Source organism: Coregonus clupeaformis, unplaced genomic scaffold (genome assembly GCF_020615455.1).
Source record: "Coregonus clupeaformis isolate EN_2021a unplaced genomic scaffold, ASM2061545v1 scaf0033, whole genome shotgun sequence".
Lineage (NCBI taxonomy): Eukaryota > Metazoa > Chordata > Actinopteri > Salmoniformes > Salmonidae > Coregonus > Coregonus clupeaformis.
The window spans coordinates 614,873-635,426 of NW_025533488.1; the positions used below are offsets into that span (position 1 = coordinate 614,873).

Sequence of the window (20,554 nt, forward strand, 5' to 3'; positions counted from 1 at the left end):
GGTTGTCCAACAATGATCAACAACCAGTTTGACAGAGCTTGAAGAATTTAAAAAAATAATAAAGGGCAAATATTGTACAATCCAGGTGTGGAAAGCTCTTAGAGATTTACCTAGAAAGACGTGCAGCTGTAATCAATGCCAAAGGTGCTTGTACAAAGTATTGACCCAGGGGTGTGAATACTTATGTAAATTAGATATTTATGTATTTCATTTTCAATAAATTAGCAAAAATGTCTAAAAACATGTTTTCACTTTGTCATTATGTGGTATTGTGTGTAGATTGGTGAGATTATTATTATTTTTAATACATTTTGAATACAGGCTGTAACACAGCTAAATGTGAATAAGTCAAGGGGTATAAAAACTTTCTGAAGGCACTATATATTTCCACACTATAAGGTTGTAATAATACTGTGAAATTGTGAACATTTTTGAGAGCTGTTTAAAAAGACCTTCTGAAATTCCAGCCTGTGTTGGAGGGATGGCGTTTTGGCCTGCCTGGTGATATCATCAGGCGGTAAATTAGTGAATAGACCAAACCTCTCTGACCAGTTCCAGACAGTCCAAGCAAAATTCTTGCTTGAGAAATTTCTATTTTCTAAGAAGCTATTTTTGTTTATTTTTAACCACTTTAATTGAAAACAATCACAGTAAGGTACTTACTTGTTACCCAGAAAGTATTTGATATTGAGATAGAAACGGCTCCATTGGACCTTTAAATACTTTGAACTAGCACTTTCCATTGGTTTCAATGTACCGGCTGGTCTGTTGGACATGTTCCCTTGTGCAGTCGTCACTAGACTTACTACTGTGTTTCCTGTTTGGATGCTGAACACCTCTAGGCACAAGACAAACACCCTATAGGGTGCTTTGTTTCCATACATAGGCATAATCATGCTCAGGGAGACGAGTATGCAGACCTCTTGCAAAAACAGTTACAAGAACCAGATGTACTGTAGGTTAGCACAGACAGGCAGACCACAACCAGAGTGGGAAGTGCTGCAAACAGGATGTCTGATGCATGGAGACAAAGGAAGTGGCTGTGATTGAGTCAATATGAGGCAGAGATGTTGAGAACTTACTTGTTGTGAGTAACCAAATGTTAATTATCTGTAGGTACAGTTTTCATGGGAGGTTTTATTAACATTCTGAGAACAAAAATTCTAGGTTATTTGAAAGTAATTAAATAATCAATCAATCAATCAATCAATCAATCAATCAATCAAATGTTATTTATAAAGCCCTTTTTACATCAGCAGATGTCACAAAGTGCTATACAGAAACCCAGCCTAAAACCCCAAACAGAAAGCAATGCAGATGTAGAAGCACGGTGGCTAGGAAAAACTCCCTAGAAAGGCAGAAACCTAGGAAGAAACCAAGAGAGGAACCAGGCTCTGAGGGGTCCCATTCTGGCTGTGCCGGGTGTAGATTATAATGTTCTGTGAACATGTTTTAATAATACTTTTAATAACACTGCTAGCTTAGGTTAATGGTTTTGAACGGCAAGCAAAAATAGGACCCATGGAAATTAATTTGGTCAGACATTGATCACGCAAACAGATTCTTTTTATTTGTGGCATGGTGTCAGTGAGATTCAGGTGTGTTCAATTTGTGGGCGTGGCCATCACACCTGAACACACTTAAAAAGATAGAGGATAAAGCGTGTTTGACGTTGAGAACGGAATGTATACTGTATGTTTTTCAATAACATTGTTAAAATGTTCTTTGAACGTTACTAATGTTTTCTTGTGGTTTTTATAGAAAGGTTTCTTAATGTTCTGAGAACATGACTTTAAATAGAGCCATGAGGAAATCCTGCAGAAAACGTTATACTGAAGTACTGAAATTCCAACAGAATAACTTTTTTTCAGGAAGGCACTTAATACTGCAAAAAGGCCAAAATGCAAAGCGTTACATTTGGGTCAAAGCCAACACAACATTTCACTGAATAACCCTCCAAATGTCCAAGCATGGTGATGGCTGTATCCTCTTATGGCTGTCATTGGCATGGAGCAGAGGAGTTTTGTCAGGATCAAATGGCAGGTATGGAGTGAAGCAAAGGCAAGGTCTTAGGCCTGCATCAGTCTGCTTGAGACCTGACACTGGGAGAGAAAACAGTTTCTTACCAAGTCGAGACAGTGGAAACTCCTGAGTGTGAATAGGATTTAACTCCTTTTTATTTTTGTGTTTGCTGTTATTAAATCAGTGTTTTCTCATCGCCAATGACAAAGGACAGATTTCATTACAGGAAATACAACAGCATACATAAAAATGAATAAAAGTCCTATTCACAATGGGGCGGTCACATTTTTGACTGCAATGATCCACAAAGTGTGCAAAGTTGGTGGAAGCCTATCCAAAAAGAAAATAATATTTATTTGACATTTATTTTTTATTTTGAAATTGTGAAGGTTTTGCAGAACATGGAGCATTGAAACAAGTTCATGAATTTTAATTCCAGGATGTAAGACCACAGAAAACAAAATGTGAAAATTCTAAAAACAAGTTGCCACATTCTACAAATGGTATGTGTTGCAACAGAACACTGTATTCAAAGCTCAGTTATTGAACACCGGATAAACCAGGTAGAGCTCTGTGAGTGTGTGAATGCTTCTAGACAAAACATGCCACACCTCTAAATGATCACAGATAAATGCTGTAACTCGACACACCCTATATCATTTCACCTCCTTCAGCTCCAAGTCAAAATGCACCTTATTGTAACCATCCTCGTGAGTGTGTGTCAGTGGGTGCTGTAGGTGGGTGTGGTGCAGGAATCAGATGCAGGACGCAGAGAAATAAGTCCAATAGACTTTAGTGAAAAGCACACTCAAAATAACGAGTCAAACGCCCGGAGGCGAGAAAGTCCGCACATAGGCGAAAACCAAAAGGCGCACAAAACAGTGCGTAAATAACCTCCTAACACAGAGGAGGAAAATACAAAATGCACAAGGCAACAGTAGCGCACAAACACGACAGCGAAACAATCACACACAAACACAGACACACACAACGAGAACTAAATAGAACACTAACGAGGACTAACTAGACACAGGTGTACAACATCAAGACCAAACCAAACGAACATGAAACATAGATCGGTGGCAGCTAGTACTCCGGGGACGACGACCGCCGAGGCCTGCCCGAACCAGGAGGAGGAGCAGCCTCGGCCGGAAACCGTGACAGTACCCCCTTGACGCGCGGCTCCAGCCGTGCGCCGACCCCGGCCTCGGGGACGACCAGGAGGACGCGGAGCAGGGCGCGTGGGATGGTCCCGGTGGAACTCCGACAGGAGAGATGGGTCTAGGATGTCCCTCCGCGGCACCCAGCACCGCTCCTCCGGGCCGTACCCCTCCCACTCCACGAGATACTGGAGACCCCCATCCGGCGTCTGGAGTCCAAGATGGACCGAACGGTGTACGCCGGAGCCCCCTCGATGTCCAATGGGGGGCGGAGGAGTCTCTCCTATCTCATTGTCCTGGAGTGGACCAGCTACCACCGGCCTGAGAAGACACACATGGAACGAGGGGTTAATATTCTTATATTCAACAGGTAGATGTAACCTATAACACACCTCGTTCAATCTTCTCAGGACTTTAAAGGGCCCCACAAACCGCCGACCCAGCTTCCGGCAGGGCAGGCGGAGGGGTAGGTTTCTGGTAGAGAGCCAGACTCGATCTCCGGGTGCGTACACCGGCCCCTCACTGCGGTGGAGATCGGAGCTCGCCTTGTGACGAAAGACGGCCCGCTGCAGGTGGACGTGGGCAGCGTTCCACGTCTCTTCCGAGCGCCTCATCCAATCATCCACCGCAGGGGCCTCGATCTGGCTCTGCTGCCACGGTGCCAGAACCGGCTGGTAACCTAATACACATTGGAAAGGGGTTAGGTTAGTAGAGGAGTGGCGGAGGGAGTTCTGGGCCATCTCGGCCCAGGGAATGTAACGCGCCCACTCCTCAGGCCGGTCCTGGCAATACGACCTCAGAAACCTACCTACATCCTGGTTTACACGTTCTACCTGCCCGTTACTCTCGGGTGGTACCCCGAGGTAAGGCTAACCGAGACCCCAAACGCTCCATAAACGCTCTCCACACACGGGAGGTAAACTGGGGGCCTCGATCAGACACTATATCCTCGGGGACCCCGTAATGCCGGAAGACGTGGGTAAATAGGGCCTCAGCGGTCTGTAGGGCAGTAGGAAGACCCGACATTGGGAGAAGACGACAGGCCTTAGAGAACCGGTCCACAATGACCAGGATGGTGGTATTCCCCTGAGAGAGGGGAAGGTCTGTTACAAAATCCACCGAGAGGTGGGACCATGGTCGTTGTGGAACGGGTAGGGGCTGTAACTTACCCCTGGGCAGATGTCGGGGCGCCTTACACTGGGCGCACACCGAGCAGGAGGAGACGTAAACCTTCACATCCCTAGCCAAAGTAGGCCACCAGTATTTAGTGCTAAGGCAATGCACTGTCCGGCCAATACCCGGATGTCCAGAGGAGGGTGACGTGTGAGCCCAGTAGATAAGTCGATCCCGAATCTCGAGCGGAACGTACTTCCGACCCTCAGGACATTGTGGAGGGCTGGGGTCGGTACGCAACGCTCGCTCGATCTCGGCCTCCCACACCACCGGTGCCACAAGGCAAGACTCCGGTAGTATGGGAGTAGGCTCAACGGACCTCTCCTCCGTGTCATACCGCCGGGACAGTGCATCTGCCTTGCCATTCTGGGACCCAGGGATGTACGTGATTTTAAATACAAACCTGGTGAGAAACATACTCCATCGAGCCTGGCGAGGGTTCAGTCTCCTCGCTGCCCGGATGTACTCCAGGTTCCGATGGTCAGTCAAAATGAGGAAAGGGTGTTGAGCCCCCTCAAGCCAATGCCTCCACACCTTAAGGGCCTGAACTACAGCTAACAGCTCCCTGTCCCCAACGTCATAGTTACGCTCCGCCGGGCTGAGCTTTTTGGAGTAAAAGGCACAGGGGCGGAGTTTAGGTGGCGAGCCGGACCGTTGAGAGAGCACGGCCCCTATACCAGCCTCAGACACGTCCACCTCAACCTGAAAGGGAATTGTGGGATCCGGATGCGCCAGCACCGGAGCCGACGTAAACAGGTCCTTCAGTCTCCCAAAGGCCCTGTCCGCATCAGCTGACCACTGCAGGCGCACCGGACCCCCTTTCAGAAGGGACGTGATGGGAGCTGCCACCTGTCCAAAACCCCGGATAAACCTCCGGTAGTAATTCGCAAAGCCCAAGAACTGCTGCACCTCTTTTACAGTGGTTGGAGTTTGCCAATTACGCACAGCGGACACACGATCCACCTCCATTCTCACCCCTGACGCGGACAACCGATAACCCAAAAAAGGAGACCGACTCCTGGAAAAACAGACATTTCTCTGCCTTGACATATAGGTCGTGCTCCAACAGCCTCCTCAATACACGTCGCACCAGGGTTACATGCTCGGCCCGGGTAGACGAGTACACCAGAATATCATCAATGTACACAACCACCCCTTGTCCCTGCATATCCCGGAAAATGTCATCTACGGAGGATTGAAAGACTGATGGTGCATTCATCAACCCATATGGCATGACAAGATATTCGAAATGACCTGACGTGGTACTAAACGCTGTTTTCCATTCATCGCCCTCCCTAATGCGCACCAAGTTATACGCGCTCCTGAGATCCAATTTTGTGAAAAACCGCGCCCCATGCAATGACTCCGTCATGGTCGCAATCAGAGGGAGTGGATAACTGTATTTCACAGTAGTCAGATTGAGACCACGGTAATCAATGCACGGGCGCAACCCTCCATCTTTCTTCTTCACAAAAAAGAAGCTTGAGGAGGCGGGAGAAGTGGAGGGCCGAATGTATCCCTGTCTCAAAGATTCGGCTATGTAAGTCTCCATAGCTTTTCTCTCCTCTTGAGACAAAGGATACACATGGCTCCGTGGGAGCGCTGCTCCTGCCTGGAGATCAATCGCACAATCCCCCTGTCTATGGGGAGGCAACTGCGTCGCCCTAGTTTTGCTAAACACAAGAGCTAAATCCCCATATTCATGCGGAATGTGCAGTGCGGGCACTTGGTTTGGACTTTCCACCGAAGTCGCCCCCACGGAAACACCCAGACATCGCCCCTCACACTGAAGAGACCACCCATCGAGAGCCCTCTGTTGCCACGAAATAGCAGGGTTATGGGTGCTTAACCAGGGAATTCCCAGCACCACTGGGTACGCAGGAGAGTCGATCAGATACAGCTGTATAGTCTCTTCATGACCCCCCTGCGCACACATCCTAAGTGGCGCTGTGACTTCCCTGATCAACCCGACCCCAACGGGCGGCTATCTAAGGCATGAACGGGAAAAGGTTTGTCAACAGGTAGGAGAGGGATCCCTAACTCTAAACCAAACTTTCGATCAACAAAATTCCCAGCTGCGCCTGAATCTACTAGCGCCTTATGCTGGGAATGAGGTGCAACCTGTGGAAAACCAACAGGTATACAAAAGTGCGCAACAGAAAGCTCTGGGTAAGTGGGGCGTCCACTCACCTGGGAGGCCCCCCCAGTGCGTGGCCTGTTGTCTTCTCCCCCGGAGAACCCTCCCCAGCACCTGGCCGCAGTGTGCCCTCCACGACCGCACTTGGTGCAGGAGACAGGCCCCCTCGGGCTCCTCCTCCTCCGTTCTCTAGCGCCGGCACCTCCGAGCTCCATAGGGCTCGGCTCGGAGGCGCCGGAGGGCGGAATGGACGGACCCCCCTCGGGACGTCCACGGGTGGCCAGCAGGGTGTCTAAACGGATGGACATATCAACCAACTGGTCGAAAGTCAGATGGGTATCCCTGCAGGCCAACTCTCGTTGAACGTCCTCCCGGAGGCTACACCGAAAATGGTCGATGAGAGCCCGTTCATTCCACCCTGCATCCGCCGCTAGAGTCCGGTACTCCAAAGCAAACGCCTGTGCGCTCCTCCTCCCCTGTCTCAAGCGGACTAGCCGCTCCCCCGCCGCTTTGCCCTCAGGTGGATGGTCAAACACGGCCTTGAAGCGGCGGGAGAACTCGGCGTAGGAGATGGTGTTGGCGTTAGCCCACTCCAACGCCTTTCCCGAGAGACAGGAGATGAGGGCGGAAACGCTCTCGTGTCCCGAGGGCACCGGGTGTACAGTGGCCAGGTAGAGCTCCACCTGCAGGAGGAACCCCTGACACCCGGCAGCTGTTCCGTCATACGCCCTCGGGAGCGAGAGCCGAATCCTCCTGGGTTCCGGACCTGGGACTGGTGGACCGGCCGATGGGGTGGGCAGGGTAGGTGGAGGTGTGGGTACCCTGCTGGCTTCCCGTCGGTGCAGGGTGTTGATCACGTCCTGTAGAGCGGTCTCCAGTTGTCTTATCTGTCCATCTTGCCAATGGATATGCTCCTCGAGCGACACAGGTGTCACGGCCGATCCTGCTGATTCCATTATGGTGTGTGATTCTGTCAGTGGGTGCTGTAGGTGGGTGTGGTGCAGGAATCAGATGCAGGACGCAGAGAAATAAGTCCAATAGACTTTAGTGAAAAGCACACTCAAAATAACGAGTCAAACGCCCGGAGGCGAGAAAGTCCGCACATAGGCGAAAACCAAAAGGCGCACAAAACAGTGCGTAAATAACCTCCTAACACAGAGGAGGAAAATACGAAATGCACAAGGCAACAGTAGCGCACAAACACGACAGCGAAACAATCACACACAAACACAGACACACACAACGAGAACTAAATAGAACACTAACGAGGACTAACTAGACACAGGTGTACAACATCAAGACCAAACCAAACGAACATGAAACATAGATCGGTGGCAGCTAGTACTCCGGGGACGACGACCGCCGAGGCCTGCCCGAACCAGGAGGAGGAGCAGCCTCGGCCGAAACCGTGACAGTGTGCTTCTTCCCAAAGGTAAGAGGACTATCTAGGCTATAGCCTACGGTTAACATGCATTTCGATTCTAATTTATTTTAAATGTCAAAATAGTACACAAAGAAAATCTCTAAATATGGCTATAGCCCATATCATTTTTGTATTACTTAGGCTACCTTTGGCTGCATTTGGATTAATTCTGCTTTGAAGATCAAGTTCAGCAATTATTATACTTTTTTTTGCAATTTCAGTTTAGCCTATAGCCCGCAGTTTACAACTATAATGAAGAAGAAATAAATATATAACTTCAACAGCATTGATCAATGTACCTTTTGAATGACAAACGCATTTCAGCCAAAGAAAAAAGTGTCCACGTTTTAGTATATTATATCCCTGATAATTTATGAAAATAATTTCTAATAATGGGATGCTGTAACTTTTCACCTTCTCAGCATATTCACTCAAGTGCATTGAGTGCATACCGGGACAATTGGGAGCATGCACGGACAAGCAGATTGACTGTCCTAATCCAACCCAATGTGGAAACACGCGGATGACATCCTATATGGGTAAATTAATGGCAGGTTCATTTAGCTCATAAATGTTAGCCTAACGATAAAACAAATATTCTGGTTCATTTTATTACGTTTTTTTACCTGTATGTTTTTTTTCTTGACTCGACCTCTTCTTTCCATTTCCAGGCGATACAAAATTAGTATATGTCAACGCGAAGTCTTGCGCGGTGCCAACTGAGTGTTTCAGTGCAGCAGTGAACTTCGGAATCTCGCGCATTACGATCGCCAGCAAATGCTGCAATACGGACCTCTGCAACTCCCAAAGCGTCCCTGGTAACTATCTCAATGAGAATGTATAGGCTATGTAAGTTTATAATCAATGCTACTATTAAAACATTCGATTTGATAGCATGTTGAAAGGTTGAATTGAAATTAATCATTTTAATTGATAGTTCTATGAGGAAAGTTTGAGTTGCTGAATTAGACTAACTCAATTCTTAAATTGAAATACAACCAGCCGATCTATTTAGCATACTTGTTGAAAACACTTGGCAGCCATTAAATATAGAGGAATACTCGAAATAGGCGATTATAAGGAATAGAATTCATCTATTTTGATTTTGGTTTGTGGTGAGGTGGAAGTGAAAAGTGCAATCACTTATCCTGTAGAGTCCACTAAACCCACTCCTAATGGCAAGAAGTGCTTCACCTGTACCGGAACGGACTGCACGAGCGCTCTGAGCTGCTTGGGAGACGAGGACCGCTGCATCTCAACATCAGGTAGTGTGTCAGATTAATGGCGCACCGTTACCTGCACATTCTTTACATTCCTAAAGCCTATTTATTTAGTCTCTCAGACTGGTCTCATAGACTAGACATAACATAGTAAACGTAAATCCGGGACACTCAAATTAGTATGGTATGTTATGTTTGGTTTAGTTACATCAGATAGAAGGTTAATTAAGGCAAAAACGTAAGGAGGCTGGTTGGTCAGAGTGGATGGGTGGGCATATAATGCTAATGTCTAGCAACCCAAAGGTTGCATGTTTGTATCTCATACAACTTTAGCGTTTTAGATCCATTCCCCTAACTTTTTAGATAACCCTTACCCTTGCCCTAACTCCTAACCTTAACCCTAACCGCTAACACTAACCCTTACTGCTAGCTAATGTTAGCGTTAACCATCTAGCCACATAGCTAATGTTAGCAACAAATATTTTGGAATTGAAATCAAATAAAATTGTATTGGTCACATACACGTGTTTAGCAGATGTTATTGTGGGTGAAGCGAAATGCTTGTGCTTCTAGATCCGACAGTGCGGTAATATCTAATAAGTAATACCTAACAATTTCATAACATATACCCAATACACACAAATCTAAGTAAGGAATTAATTAAGAATATATACATATATGGACGAGCGATGTCAGAGCGGCATGGACTAAGATACAGTAGAATAGTTTAGAATACAGTATATACATATGAGATGAGTAATGCAGATATGTAAACATTATTAAAGTGACTAAGATATAGTAGAATAGTATAGAATACAGTTTATACATATGAGATGAGGAATGCAAGATTTGTAAACATTATTAAAGTGGCTAGCGTTCCATTTCTTAAAGTGGCCAGTAATTTCTAGTCAATGTCCATAGGCAGCAGCCTCTAATGTGCTAGTGATGACTGTTTAACAGTCTGATGGCCTTAAGATAGAAGCTGTTTTTCAGTCTCTCGGTCCCAGCTTTGATGCACCTGTACTGACCTCGCCTTCTGGATGATAGCGGGGTGAACAGGCAATGGCTCGGGAGGTTGATGTCCTTGATGATCGTTTTGGCATTCCTGTGACATCGGGTGCTGTAGGTGTCCTGGAGGGCGGGTAGTTTGCCCCCGGACCTCGAGCTTAATGATGAGCTTGGAGGGTACTATGGTGTTGAATGCTGAGCTATAGTCAATGAACAGCATTCTTACATAGGTAATCCTCTTGTCCAGATTGGATAGGGCAGTGTGCAGAGTGATGGCGATTGCATCGTCTGTGGATCTGTTGGGGCGGAAAGCAAATTGAAGTGGGTCTAGGGTGACAGGTAAGGTAGAGGTGATATGATCCTTGACTAGTCTCTCAAAGCACTCCATGATGACAGAGGTGAGTGCAACGGGGCAATAGCTGTTTAGTTCAGTTACCTTTGCTTTCTTGGGTACAGGAACAATGGTGGCCATCTTGAAGCATGTGGGGACAGCAGACTGGGATAGGGAGAGATTGAATATATCTGTAAACACACCAGCCAGCTAGTCCATGCATGCTCTGAGGACGCGGCTAGCGGGCCGCGTCGGTGGAACTGTGTTATCCTCAAAGCGGGCGAAGAAGGTGTTTAGCTTGTCCGGAAGCAAGACGTCGGTCTCGGCAACGTGGCTGGTTTTCCTTTTGTAGTCTGTGTTTGTCTGTAGACCTTGCCACATACATCTCGTATCTGAGCCGTTGAATTGCAACTCCACTTTGTCTCTATACTGACGTTTTGCTTGTTTGATTGCCTTGCGGAGTGAATAACTACACTGTTTGTATTCTGCCATATTCCTAGTCACCTTGCCATGGTTAATTCATAACTTATCTTACATTTTGCAATTTGTAACATATCATATCAATTGTAAATCGTAACATATCATACGAAATGGATGATGGACATCCACAAATTAATACATACAATACGAAATGTAACATATCATACAAAATGGAGTTCCCAGAATTTACGTACAGAATAATACGAAATACTCTGATATATGTATGATAATATGCTTACTCTGAGGAATTATTGATATTCTGTGTGTTTATATAGTCCTGGCCTCTGATAGCATGCAGTTACCCTGAGCAAGTAATAACTGAATGTAGAGTATTTTAATTGAATGTGTCCTGCAGCACTGCACTGCAATGAAAAGTTTTCCAATCTCCAAATAAACCTCCAACCCGTTGCATAACTGCAGCAACATAATTACCCCATGGCCCAACGTTTTAATTACTCCATGTGGTGATGTATCTTGGCTGTCAGTCAAACTCCTTAAAAGTGAAACTAACATGTAAGTTTAGGCATTCATTGCCAATGGTTAAGGTTAGGGCTAAGGTTAGGTATTAGGGTTAAACTTAAGTTTAGACATTATTTCAGAGTTGTTAAGTTAAGGGTTAAGGTTTGGGAAAGGCTTAAAACTAAAAAACAAAAATCAAGTGCCTAGCACTGGGATTGAACACGCAACCCTCTGAGCCAGAGGCTGCGGCTTAAACGCCCTATCCCCCATCACAACAACCTAGCAAGCGTACTAGATGGTAATAGGTGCTCACATTGCCCCTAGTGGACAGTATAGCTTCACATTTCGCCAGGTCCAAATGTAATCTGGTACCTACAGATTCAGCACCCCCTGGAGTATTCCAAAAGAGAATGGGCTGAAAGTTTTATCCAATGTGCACTTATCAGGACTTGACTGGACTTGCAAAGCATTGAGTCTTGTGAATATCAGTAACATTGTCTTTTGTGTGCTGCTAGTGAACACGGGTGGCAAGAAGATGACAATGAAGGGATGTGTCTCCAAGAGAATCTGTGTGGGAGAAGTGTCAGGAGCTCTGGGGCCCGCCATGGGCGTGGACATGAAGTGCTGCGAGGGCAACCTGTGTAACAACGCCCAGAGCATCAGACTGAGCCTCCTGCTCCTGGTGACATCCATGGTCTCTGTCGCCCTGTTCCACTGAGGGGCACCGTGCATTCACCTCCTCTCCTCTCCTGGCCATGGCCTCGTTCTGTTTACTAGTTCCATCGTAACTGGAACCTCCCTGTCATTTTACACCCCCACCCCATCTCCCCACTCCCCAGCTCCAGTCTCCACTATTCACCTGTTGTGTGTGTTAATAATGGATGTTATTGAATAGCCCCTTTCACTAGACGCTCCCTTGGGGCTTCACATTGTGTAGGGTTAACTAAACCTCTCCACCTCCACTAGCGTAATGCTGCAGCCACCTGTGGAATGCACTATAGCCATTTCATTTTAGGGACAGCTCTCGCAAAAAAACACACCCACAACAACCCACACCCACAACTACATCCATCCCATAACCCCTACACACACCCACACCTGTCCTCTTCTCTCCTCAAGGTCCTATGAGTCAGTGAGGCATGGATGTTTATTGAGGCATCTGCCAATCTAAACAAGTGTTGTACATTGCTTGAAATCATTGGCATTGCTAGCTTTCACATGTTGCTAACATTCTGAATAATGTAAAAAAGGCTATTGAATCCCATTTTTAACCTGGCAGAAATATACTTGAAATGAAATATGTCACTGGATGTGTACGGTGTTATTGTATTTGCTATGCCTAATTGATGAACAAGATGAATTCTGCAAATTAAAAAGATTAAAAGTATATGAATTACTGTATAGATTATCTGACTCTTTATTTGTCATGATTTAACTGGATTAGAACCCAAATGCAGACAAGTACACCAAGCCAGAGAAGGTTTAACAGGTTTATTTACAATGTTCAAAACGTCCAGGTTTCCAATAATAGGGGAAGAGCAAGTCCAGGTTACAGGGAGGGTAACAGATCCAGGTCAGGGCAGGTGTGGTACCGTAATGTCCTAGTGTCCGTGGTGAGTCCAAAAGGGAGGTCCGGTAGTGGGGAGCAGGATGGTGGTGGCAGGAGTGAAGCGGAGGCAGAAGTCAGGTTCCCATAATCTGTGGCACAGGAGAAAAGTAAATAGAACAGGCCAAAAACACAAAGAGCGAAAACAAACAGGTTGAGTCGGCAGCGAGACTAACATGGTCGTCTTGACTATGATCTGACGATGAGTGGAAAGTTTGACCGGGTCTTAAAGGCTGAGGTGATTATGGTGAATGAGCTGCAGCTGGAACCCTGACTCCCGCACACCAGACTTCACTCCTGCAATCAAGGACAGACAGAGGGGAGGGGGAGAGCAGAGAGAGAGCTACCTAGCAGCAGTAGGCCTAACATTATTCTCACAACCTCCTGCTTCCAAGTCCAATGAGTCAATGAATAAAAATAAAATAAAATAGATTCCACAATATTATTTACAAGATTTAGTTGAGGTTTAGGATGTAGTGAATGGTTTGTCCCAAATACAAGGCTTTCAGTTTTTGAAATACTTATAACTATCTTATTACTTGCCACCCATTCTAAAACTGACTGCAGCTCTTTGTTAAGTGTTGCAGTGATTTCACTTGCAGGGGTAGCTGATTTGCATAATATTGAGTCATCAGCATACATAGACACACATGCTTTACTCAGTGCCACTGGCAGGTCATTAGTAAATATTGAGAAAAGTAAGCGGCATAGAAATCTGCCCTGGGGAATGCCCTCCTTGACCTGGATTATGTTGGCAAGTTTTCCATTAACATGCTATTTACAGAAAGTTGTGGCTTGAGCAATTCATTTACAAGTAATAACTTTGAGAACTGTGCACCATTGGCATTTCACACTTTAGTTGATCACATTACGGTAACACATTTACATTTCAATAAAATGTGTAATGCGTAATGTGTAATTAATAGTACAACATTGTTCAGTTTTAAAATGAACATCAAAACATTTGAATAGGCTAAATATGAGGAACAATATCATATTATATATCAAGACTTCAGCTGCAGAAAAGGATGATGGGAAATATGCAATTTTTTGTGCACATTTGTTTTTGAAAGTATACCGTACCTATATTTTGTGGACATTTAAGTTAAATATACTTTTTTGAAATATATGAAAGATATGAAAAAGGATACTCTCAGGATGCATGTTCCTCAGCTGTGCAATAAACAATCGTTATCATTGTCAACTTTCTCTGCACTCTTCTGAACAGCAATTCAGAAAATACTTCAAAACTCATTATTGGCAATGAAACTAAAGTGCCTTGCAAAAGTATTCACACCCCTTGGATTTATTCACATTTTGTTGTTACAAAGTGGAATTAAAATGGATTTAAATGTCATTTTTTGTCAACAATCTACATCAAATACTCTATCAAAGTGGAAGATTTCTATAATTGTTTTGGAAAAGATTGATAGAAATGAAATAACTAAAATACAGTCGTTGCATAAGTATTCAGCTCCCTGAGTCAATACATGCTAGAAACATTGTTGGCAGCGATTACAGTGGGGAGTCTTCTTGGGTAAGTCTCTAAGAGCTTTACACACCTGGATTGTGCAATATTAGCCCTTTAATATTTTCATAATTCTTCAAGTTCTATCAAGATGATGGTGCTCATGGCTAAACAGCCATTTTCAGGTCTTGCCATAGGTTTTCAAGCAGATTTAAGTCAAAACTGTTACTTGGCCACTCAGGAACATTCACTGTCTTCTTGGTAAACAACTCCAGTGTAGATTTGGCCTTGTGTTGTAGGTTATTGTCCTGCTGAAAGGTGAATTATTCTCCCAGTGTCTGTTGTAAAGCAGACTGAAGCAGGTTTTCCTCTAGGATTTTGACTGTGCTTAGCTCCATCCCATTTATTTTTATCCTGAAATACTCCCCAGTATTTGTTGATGTCAAGCATACCCGTACCATGATGCAGGCACCACCATGCTTAAAAATAAGGCGGCAGTTACTCAGTGATGTGTGGTGTTGGATTTGCCACAAATATAAGGCTTTGCATTTAGGCTAAAACTTTTTTTTGCAGTGTTACTTTTGTGCCTTGTTGTAATATTGGAATATTTTTTATTCTGTATATTTGTATTACTATTTTCACTCTGCCATTAAAATCATTATTGTGGAGTCACTACAATGTTGCTGATCCATCCTCAGTTTTCTCCCATCACAGCCATTGAACTCTGTAGCTGTTTTACAATCACCAATGGCCTCATGGTAACATCCCTGAGCAGTTTCATTCCTGTCCTGCAGTTCAATTCAGAAGGACGACTGTATCTTTGATGTGTCTGGGTGGTTTAATACATAATCCACAGCAGAATTATTCACTTGACGACATCCGATCCTCGTTTGTTAAGTCTAATGACACTGCTGGTCCTGCTCACACTGCCCTACCCTATGCTTTGACTTCTTTCTCCCCTCTCTCTCCAGATAAAATCCTGCGACTTGTGACTGCAGGCCGCCCAACAACCTGCCCGCTTGACCCCATCCCCTCCTCCCTTCTCCAGACCATCTCCGGTGACCTTCTCCCCTACCTCACCTCGCTGATCAACTCATCCTTGACCGCTGGCCATGTCCCTTCCGTCTTCAAGAGAGTGAGAGTTGCTCCCCTTCTCAAAAAACCAACACTCGACCCCACTGATGTCTACAACTACAGACCAGTATCCCTCCTTTCTTTTCTTTCCAAAACTATTGAGCGTGCCGTCTTTAGCCAACTCTCTTGCTATCTCTCTCAGAATGACCTTCTTGATCCAAACCAATCAGGTTTCAGGACTGGTCATTCAACTGAGACTGCTCTTCTCTGTGTCACGGAGACTCTCCGCACTGCTAAAGCTAACTCTCTCTCCTCTGCTCTTGTCCTTCTAGACCTGTCTGCTGCCTTTGATACTGTGAACCATCAGATCCTCCTCTCCACCCTCTCCGAGCTGGGCATCTCCGGCGCGGCTCACTCCTGGATTGCGTCCTACCTGACCGGTCGCTCCTACCAAGTGGCGTGGCGAGAAGCTGTCTCCGCACCACGTGCTCTCACCACTGGTGTCCCCCAGGGCTCAGTTCTAGGCCCTCTCCTTTTCTCCCTATACACCAAGTCACTTGGCTCTGTCATATCCTCACATGGCCTTTCCTATCATTGCTACGCTGACGATACACAACTAATCTTCTCCTTTCCCCCTTCTGATAACCAGGTGGCGAATCGCATCTCTGCATGTCTGGCAGACATATCAGTATGGATGACGGATCACCACCTCAAGCTGAACCCTGGCAAGACGGAGCTGCTCTTCCTCCCGGGGAAGGACTGCCCGTTCCATGATCTCGCCATCACGGTTGACAACTCCGCTGTGTCCTCCTCCCAGAGTGCGAAGAGCCTAGGCGTGACCCTGGACAACACCCTGTCGTTCTCCGCCAACATCAAGGCGGTGACCCGCTCCTGCAGGTTCATGCTCTACAACATTCGGAGAGTACGACCCTGCCTTACACAGGAAGCGGCACAGGTCCTAATCCAGGCACTTGTCATCTCCCGTCTGGACTACTGCAACTCGCTGTTGGCTGGCCTCCCTGCCTGTGCCATTAAACCCCTACAACTCATCCAGAATGCCGCAGCCCGTCTGGTGTTCAACCTTCCCAAGTTCTCTCACGTCACCCCCCTCCTCCGCACACTCCACTGGCTTCCAGTTGAAGCTCGCATCCGCTACAAGACCATGGTGCTTGCCTATGGAGCAGTGAGGGGAACGGCACCTCTGTACCTTCAGGCTCTGATCAGTCCCTACACCCAAACGAGGGCATTGCGTTCATCCACCTCTGGCCTGCTGGCTCCCTTCCTCTGCGGAAGCATAGCTCCCGCTCAGCCCAGTCAAAACTGTTCGCTGCTCTGGCACCCCAATGGTGGAACAAGCTCCCTCACGACGCCAGGACAGCGGAGTCACTCACCACCTTCCGGAGACATTTGAAACCCCACCTCTTTAAGGAATACCTGGGATAGGATAAAGTGTTCCTTCTAACCCCCCCAAATTGTAAAGTGGTTATCCCACTGGCTATAGGGTGAACGTACCAATTTGCGAGTCGCTCTGGCTAAGAGCGTCTGCTAAATGACGTTAATGTGCCCTTGAGCAAGGCACTTAACCCTAATTGCTCCTGTAAGTCGCTCTGGATAAGAGCGTCTGCTAAATGACTAAAATGTAAATGATGTAAAAATGTTAAAGAGATATTAAATGTCTGATTTGATATTGTTACCGATCTACTAATCACTGCCCTTTTATTAGTCTTTCAAAAGGCTCCCTGGTCTTTGAAGTTGAATCTGTGCTTGAAATTCAACACTTGACTGAGGGACCTTACAGATGTTGTATGTATGGGGGACAGAGGAAGGATTAGTCATAAAAAAATCATGTCAACCCCTATTATTTCTGTGATTTGTTAAGCCACATTTTTGTCCTGAACTATACTGAACAAAAATATAAACACAACATACAACAATTTCTAAGATTGTACTGTTCATCAGTCAATTGAAATAAATAAATTAGGCCCTAATCTATGGATTTCACATGACTGGGCAGGGGTGCAGCCATGGGTAGGCCTGGCCTACCCACAGCAAAGCCAGGCCCAGCCAATCAGAATGAGTTTTTCCCCACAAAAGGGCTTTATTACAGACAGAAATGTTAAAGTGCACCTGTGTAATGATCATGCTGTTTATTCAGCTTCTTGATATACCACACTTCGATGGATTATCTTGAAAAGGAAAAATTCTCACTAACAGGGATGTAAACGAATTAGTGCACAATTAGTGTATATTTCTTTCAGTATAATTTAGGCTTGCCTAAACAATACTGAATACTTATGCAAAGACTATATTTGTGTTTGTTCATGTTTCGGCTGTCGCTAGTGTGCGTGTTTGTTCCCTCCCTGCGTGGACGTTGTTGTGCTTTCTTTTACCTTCGAGTAAAGTATGCCTTCTGATTAGCTCTGTGTCCTGCGCCTGACTTCGCCTACCGCATTACACTGACGCCTTGACAGAAACACACACCATCTACATGGAGTCAGCAGGTACAGCGATGCCAGCCGGATCAATGGAGGAACGCGTCCAACAACAAGCGGCCATGATCCAGGCTCTCGGCACAGCCATGGAACGAGTGGTGAACACTATGGAGCGATGGGAGAGAGGAGGTCTCCCTATACCTCCTCCGATTACACCACCACCTACACCGATATCCATCGCTTCACCTCCTGGGTCCAGTGGGATTCGGCTCTCGCTCCCGAGGGCTTATGACGGTACAGCTGCCGGGTGTCAGGGTTTTCTGCTCCAGGTAGAGCTCTACCTGGCAACCATCCACCCGGCTCCCTCGGGATACGAGAGCGTGTCCGCCCTCATCTCCTGTCTGTCTGGTAAAGCGCAGGAGTGGGCCAACGCCGAGTGGGGGGGAATAGACGCCGCAACTGTAAGCTATGCAGAGTTTACCCGCCGCTTTAGGGCGGTATTCGATCATCCACCAGAGGGGAGAGCGGCGGGTGAGAGTCTATTCCACCTCAGACAGGGGAAGAGGAGCGCGCAGGAATTTGCACTGGACTTCTGGACTCTGGCTGCCAGCGCAGGATGGAATGAGAGTGCCCTTATCGACCACTACCGTTGTAGCTTGAGGGAGGACGTTCGTCGGGAATTGGCCGGCAGGGACACCAACCTAAACCTGGACCAACTGGTGGATATGTCGATTAGACTGGATAACCTGTTGGCTACCCGCGGACGACCGGATCAGGGGCCGTCCATTCCATCCCCCAGCACCTCCGACCCTACCCCTATGGAGCACGGAGGCGCTGCTATGAGGGAGACCGGTAGAGGGGCCGTCCTCTGCACCAACTGTGGCCGCAGAGGACACACTGCTGGTCGGTGCTGGGGAGGGCCTCCAAAGAGTCGAGGCAGTAGGCAGTGCACTGATGAACCGTTTCAGGTGAGTAGGCACCCAACTCACCCAGAGCTCCCTGTTGCGCATATGTGTATTAATGTTGTGTTTCCTGGGTTTCTTCTCATTCCCAGCATAAGGCGCTAGTAGATTCAGGCGCAGCTGGGAACTTTATTGATCGTCAGTTTACCCGTAAGATAGGGATTCCTATTGTGCCAGTCGATGTGCCCTTCCCTATCCATGCCCTAGATAGTCGCCCTTTAGGGTCAGGTCTGATTAGGGAGGTCACAGCACCACTCTGGATGAAGACGCAGGAGGGGCATGAGGAAATTATTAGTTTATATCTGATTGATTCTCCTGCGTTTCCCGTAGTGTTGGGGCTTCCCTGGTTAACCTCTCATGACCCCACTATTTCATGGCAACAGAGGGCTCTCAAGGGATGGTCTAGTCAGTGCTTGGGGAGGTGTGTAGGTGTTTCCGTAGGGACAACTACGGTGGAAAGTCCAAACCAGGTTCCCACCATGCATATTCCGCCTGAATATGCCGATTTGGCTCTCGCCTTCTGTAAAAAGAAGGTGACTCAATTACCACCCCATCGACAGGGGGATTGTGCGATAAACCTCCAGGTAGGCGCTGCGCTTCCCCTGAGTCATGTGTATCCTCTGTCACAGGAAGAGACGGCGGCTATGGAAACATATGTCACCGAATCTCTGAGACAAGGATAGATTCGGCCGTCCACTTCCCCTGCGTCATCAAGTTAATTTTTTGTGAAGAAAAAGGATGGTGGCTTACGCCCGTGCATTGACTACCGTGGTCTAAATCAGATCACAATAAAATACAGCTATCCATTACCTCTGATTTCGAGTATGACGGAGTCATGACATGGGGCACGCTTCTTCACTAAATTGGATCTCAGGAGCGCGTACAACCTGGTGCGTATCCGGGAGGGAGATGAGTGGAAGACAATTCAACAAGTCTTCCAATCTAGCCAAATCGTTTCCCAAAATGAATGAGACCCCCCTTCACCGGTAGGCTAGGCCTCACTCCAACGGAACCAGATTGGGCTGCCCCAGTGTCTCACAGTATCTTCATTGGCTGCTTAAAAGCATCACCACTCTGCAGAGACACGAACCTGTCTGAAACAAAGGGTTCATACACATTTGATCCAAAATCTTGTTTAGGAGATACCCCAGTCCCAACCAGAGACTTAATGGGCAGCTTTTTCTCTAAAAAATGTATGTTTCAACTTAGGACACAGAGACAATGTGTCCTCTCTCATTTTTGTGTAGGGATACCTACTGGGTGCTTTGTTTGTGAAGGTAGTTGTATGTGTCAACACAAACTCATCTGCAAGAACTGCAGCTTTCTCAAGAGTGAGATCCTTGTGCTCATAAATGTAGCTCAAGAAGTATGAGTGTCTTTAAATCCTCAAGGTCCTTGACTTCTTGAGAACCACACCACTGATCAAAAAGACATGCTTGTTTCCTTGCGAACTCAACATGGCTTTGTGATTCTGTCTTTCGTAATTTACAGAACTGTTGTCTGTATGTCTCTGTGACCAAATCATAAACCCGAAGGATAGCAGCTTTAACAGTGTCATAATCTGAACTCTGGTCAAGAGATAAAGTGGCGTACACTTTC

General features: G+C 46.4%; 1 protein-coding gene across 1 annotated transcript in view; it reads left to right on the forward strand.

Moving 5' to 3' along the window:
• Nucleotides 1–2,703: 2,703 nt before the first annotated feature.
• LOC121556968 (urokinase plasminogen activator surface receptor) overlaps nucleotides 2,704–20,554 on the forward strand; it is a 39,909-nt gene continuing 22,058 nt past the window's right edge. The window contains exon 1 of the mRNA XM_045212626.1: nucleotides 2,704–2,732. Within this exon, the coding sequence (XP_045068561.1) occupies nucleotides 2,709–2,732 (24 nt within the window). The 5' untranslated portion in view covers nucleotides 2,704–2,708. The remainder of the gene's footprint in view (nucleotides 2,733–20,554) is intronic.